General features: G+C 39.7%; 1 protein-coding gene across 1 annotated transcript; it reads left to right on the top strand.

Moving 5' to 3' along the window:
- The first annotated feature begins 1,621 nt into the window (after window positions 1-1,621).
- Window positions 1,622-5,023, top strand: LOC135955672 (uncharacterized). The gene has a single exon (XM_065506031.1). The coding sequence runs from the start codon at window positions 1,622-1,624 to the stop codon at window positions 5,021-5,023; it is 3,402 nt and encodes a 1,133-aa protein (XP_065362103.1).
- The last annotated feature ends 750 nt before the right edge of the window (window positions 5,024-5,773 follow it).

Raw genomic sequence — 5,773 nt, 5'->3', positions numbered from 1 at the left:
AGTTTACAATGTTTCCTACATTGTCCTACCGTGTCTACTATATTTCTTTTTATATATTAGTGAGCCATTGTACAGTCATTTCTTTATTCTTTTGAAGATCAGAAGGTATGATGCCATCCGCCACAGATGATTTAAACGGGTCGATGCTTTTGATTGCCCATTGAATTTTTTCCCTGTTCATCAGAACAGAGCAACATAATTATTCAGTATCATCGCCGACTGGGGGCAGCCAGGGAAATGAGTGTCAAGTAGGACCTTAAGTGTATCTTTACTATTCAGAGTCCATCTAGCACAGGGTTTCTGAATATAGTTAGGTACAACCGGAGACATTGATAGAATTTTACGTAATCGGTTTGTCTCAGAGAATCCTTCCACGCCGCTACAGAAGTTCCTCTAGGCTTTGCTTTTCGCATTGCTCGTAAGGTTCTTGAAGTTGTTCAATGATGGTTTAGATGCCGGCCAGTTTCCCAGCCTCTTTGCCTTATTGAACAACTTATGACACGTCCTTCTGACGAGTGCTATCTCAGGGTTCCAGCAAGAAGGCTTATGCCTACATCTGCGGATGTTCGGCTTACAGGTCTTAATAGTAGCCGATTGGAACACTTCTATAAGTGTCTCAACTGTTACCTCAATATCGTACCTACTTTCAACAGCAGCCGGATTGGTGATCACAAAAGGAGCAGTCACTAGAGACATCCCAATTAGTAATCATACTGTAGTGCTTAGCACTCACAAGTGTTAAGTCTAGCACCTCACTTCTATTTGAAATAATGAAGGTAGGTTCTGAACCTCTATATACTACTTCCAAACTACTATTAAGTATGAAACTGAAAAGACTGTCACCTCTTGTATTGGTGTCTCTGTTACCCCCCATATAATGTGGTGCGAGTTGGCGACAGCACAGATAACCAATTATATCCTGCACTCAATCGCCTTTTAAATAAAGTAACAAATAATTTCTAATTTAGTTTACAAAACTTTTTAATCAAAATTGTTGCTATCAGAAAGTAGATTAAAAACCAAACTTTCTGAAAAATGTAATCTAAACAAATTTTCGTTCTGTTAAAATCACGTCCGTTCGTTCTGTTAAAATATGTCCTTCATATTATATACACCAATATGGCTGCCATTGACATTCCCTTTTACTACTGATCTATCTCCAACTGATGCAAGTTTAGTGTTCCAGAATGACCCTGAATGTATTTCATAGTCTGACTTTTTGTATATTGCAGTTAGCAATTCATAATGAATGTCATTTGTCAATTTATTTGTGCCGCCTTTTGCATTCTTCTTTCGCTCATATTCTATGTTTCGTATGTCATAAGTAAGAACATCAGATTTAAATTGAATTGAACCTTGCCAAAGACGGTTGCAAAACTGCGGTAAGCTGTTTGTCTCTATAACATAATATTAAATTAACTTTAACCTTTTTTTAGAAATAAACATAAATACTTTTATAAAGCATTTTGTTCAACGCAAAACCCGTCTTTTATTTACGAGTTCAACATTTTTATTTCGCAGTTTTTTGTATATTTGTGTGTACAAAATAACTGCACTTGCTTGTCGCCGTGGTGTTTGTATTTCAAGCCAGAACAATTGGAATATTTAATAAAATTCAAAGATGTTACAACACTCTCCACTGCGCCGGAGCCCTCGTTTGAAAGGTGATAGCGTAACATCTGAGCCTTCTGATGGTACACAGCCAGTGTCATCCGCAGCCAGCGGCACACAAACAACTACACAAGCAAGAGATGCCGTTAAAATTAAAAACGTGACTTCAACACCACCCGTCCAGATGCAGCCAGCATCTACCGATGATAGTAAAACTGCTACATCTGCCAATGCCAAAGGTGCTCAACAGACACAGTCCGTGTCAAAACCACCAGCAAGCCATTCCAAAGTCAGCACACCAGTTCAGACGCTACCGAAGACATCATCTACCAGCGTGCTAGAAATGCAAAAACACATTGCCATGTTACAGCGTCAACTTTCGGATGCTCAGGTGAAGCTTTCTGACAGTAATCGCCAGTGCCAAGAACTACAGTCAGCTATCCAAAGACAAGACCAGGTAAGTGACCATAACCTCAAACATGTTAGTGCTTCACAATCAACAATTTCCGCCATTGACCAACCGCCACCAACAACATTCGCATTGCATTATATAAGTCAACCAACGAATACATCGACAACTTACACAGCCGCCATGTCTTGTATGCAAACTGCTTCGACATCCAGCAGCATCGCTGCACTGCCGACGCAAGCAGCACAGACATCAAACGATTCGTTGGTTCTGCCGTCATTTTGTGATACAAACACAAACATGCCTTCGATGCAAACAGCGCCTACTATTACAAACAGAACCAATACGCCGACGCAAGCTGCACCTGCATTTAATCACATGTATGTGTCGCCCGCCACAAACAATCCGATACCGCCATTTTGGGAATTAAGTCAACAGCCCTCTACTGCAAACACAATCCCGAATTCAACCATCATGCCAAGGAAAACTCAAGATTTGCCAGACTTTTGCGGCGATCCAGAAGACTGGCCCTTATTCTACACAGCGTTCACTCAGTCGACTGCAGCGTATGGTTATACGAATTTAGAAAATAATCAACGTCTACAAAAATGCCTAAAGGGAAATGCGCGAGAAGTAATTAAATCTTTGTTGATTCATCCTGACAACGTTGATGCCGTCATAGAGCAACTTAAATTTCGGTTCGGCCGCCCTGAGCAGCTCATCCATAGTCAGCTACGTCAAGTAAGGGATTTGCCGCAAGTTTCAGAAAATAATTTAGTAAAGCTGGTTCCGTTTTCCACTAAAGTTAAAAATTTAGCAGTTTTTTTACAATCAGTGAATGGTCAACAGCATATAGCTAATCCGACTTTATTGGAAGAGTTGATAGCGAAACTGCCCATGAGCAAAAAATTGGATTGGGCCAGAACAGCTGCAAGTATTCAACCATACCCTACTATTATTGATTTTAGTAACTGGCTTAGTGATGTGGCCAACTTAATATGCAGTGTTCAGGAAGTTGACCAAAAAGATCAGAAACGCCGAGTCTTACTACATACCACCACGGCAAACCAACCAAAATGTCCTATATGTCAAAATCCTCATAAAATTTATGATTGTGATCGTTTTTTAAATATGAATACACAGGATCGATGGAAGGAAGTAAAAAGGATTCGAGCGTGTTTTTCATGTTTGAACGTTGGTCATACCACCCGAGAATGCCGCCGTAAGAAAACATGCTCGAATAATGGATGTCAACGCAAGCATAACAAACTACTTCATGAGAACACACCTTGTGATCCATCTTCTACATTGCCATGCCCTACCAACCAACCTCAAGAAAATGTCCTCAGCTGTTCTGCTAAAAGTAACAACAAATTGTTATTTAGAGTTTTACCTGTAACATTGTATGGTAAAAATTGTCATATGGATATATATGCCCTGTTTGATGATGGCTCATCCATTACAATGCTAGACAGAGAAGTGGCAGATAAAATTGGCGTCCATGGAAAAAATTGCCCTCTAAATATCCAATGGTTCGGTGGAAGATCAGCCTGTGAACCAGCTATATCGTTCAACGTTAAGATAAGTGGGAGCAATAGGAAGAGTTGCCACCTACTTAAAGATGTGTATGCTGTTTCTAATTTAAACTTGCCCATGCAAAGCCTAACGCACGAAGAAATTGAAAAGGTATTTAAAGGTTCACCTCATTTACCGGTTAAACCCTACACCAACGTAGTGCCAAAATTATTAATCGGTTTAGATCATGCATTTTTAGGGTTGCCATCTATCACCAATAACAACAACATGACAGGTCCATTTGCCTGTAACACTGAATTGGGCTGGGTGGTGTTTGGTCCTTGTCATAGACTATCACCTATACAACAATCGTGCCTTTTTGTAAATGTCAAAAGAGACGTCGACCTTCATCAAATAGTGACCGATTATTTTAACATTGAAAATATGGGTGTAAGGGCAGCTCCTATTGTGGAATCTGATGAAGATGTCAGAGCCAAGCGGATTTTGAATGAGTCTACAAGAAAAGTTGGTGATCGATTCCAGACAGGTTTATTATGGAAATATGATGAAGTGAGCTTTCCAAACAGTTATTCTATGGCACTTAAGCGCTTAGAAGGTATAGAAAAGAAAATGAAGCGTGATCCAGTCTTCTCCAAAGCGTACAAAGAAGTCATGCAAGGATATATTGATAAAGGATACGTACGTAAGCTATCTTCAGATGACATCAAAGTGACCAGTTTCAGAAAATGGTATTTGCCACATTTTGGGGTAACCAATCCCAATAAACCGAACAAATTGAGGTTAGTTTTCGATGCCGCCGCCAGTGTACAGGACATTTCTTTGAATTCACAATTGCTGAAAGGACCCCAAGATATTGCGTCTTTGCCGTCTACGCTTTATAATTTTCGCCGCGGTCAAATTGCTGTTGGTGCCGATATTCGCGAAATGTTTCACCAAATTTTAGTGCAGCCATGTGATAGAATCTCACAAAGATTTCTTTGGAGGGATGGAAATACAGCAAATCCACCGTATGAATACGAAATGGTAGTTATGACTTTCGGAGCCGCCTGTTCACCATCCTCGGCATTATATGTCATGAAAACCAATGCACGAGATCATCGCGCTTTCCATCCTCGAGCCATTGAAGCTATATGCGATCACCATTACATGGATGATTTCGTTGACAGCTTTGACAGTGTAGAAGAAGCTGTAAGTATTTCAAAACAAGTGAGAGAAATTCACAAAAATGGTGGATTCGAACTAAGGGGCTTTATCTCAAATTCCGACGAGGTCATTACAACCCTGGATGGTAGTTTAATATCAAAACAAATTCCTGCCAATGATGGTACAGAAAGGGTACTGGGTTTGTTTTGGGAGCCTTCTAGTGACAATTTCATGTTTAATTTAAAATTTCATCGAGTTGACAAACTTGTCATGTCTGGCCAACGTAGCCCAACTAAAAGAGAAGTTTTAAGCATTATAATGTGAACATTCGATCCTCTTGGTTACTTGAGTCATTTTACAGTGGGTGGGAAGCTACTATTACGACAAATTTGGAAGAGTAATTGTCTTTGGGACGAACCAATACCCAATGCTTTAAATAGTTCCTGGAAACGTTGGAGGAGTCAAATGAACAATATTGCCAATTTTAGAGTTCGCCGTTTTTATTTTTCGTTTGGGAAGCCAACATCTCTACAACTTCATATTTTCGTAGACGCCAGTGAAGAAGCATTTGCTGCAATTGCCTATTGGAGATATATTGGTGATGGTGACATTTGCACTAGTTTTATAATTTCAAAAACAAAATGTAGTCCTTTGAAGAGAGTTACTATACCCCGGCTAGAATTGCAGGCAGCAGTTCTCGGTACACGTTTGAAGCAGAACATTTTAAGTGAGCACAGCCTTGTTCCAGACAAATGTGTATTATGGAGTGACTCTAAAACTGTGCTAAAATGGATTGCTAGTAATCACAGAAGATATAAACCATATGTCGCACACCGTGTAGCAGAAATTCTTGCTTCTACAGATGTTGAAAATTGGAGATGGGTATCAACAAAAGACAATGTAGCAGATGAAGCCACGAGATCATCAAACAATGTGGATTTTTCCTCTTCTTCTCGTTGGTTAAATGGACCAGCCTTCCTGAAATTGCCTGAAGAAGACTGGACAAAAGGCGAGATTGAAATTTCAAAAGAAGTAGATGAAGAAGAAATTTCCCAAAATATGTCATTAATAATT

The sequence above is a fragment of the Calliphora vicina genome, chromosome 3 (assembly GCF_958450345.1).
Source record: "Calliphora vicina chromosome 3, idCalVici1.1, whole genome shotgun sequence".
NCBI lineage: Eukaryota > Metazoa > Arthropoda > Insecta > Diptera > Calliphoridae > Calliphora > Calliphora vicina.
The sequence above is the reverse complement of the archived record's forward strand: the minus strand, read 5'-3'. Positions and strand labels throughout refer to the sequence as shown.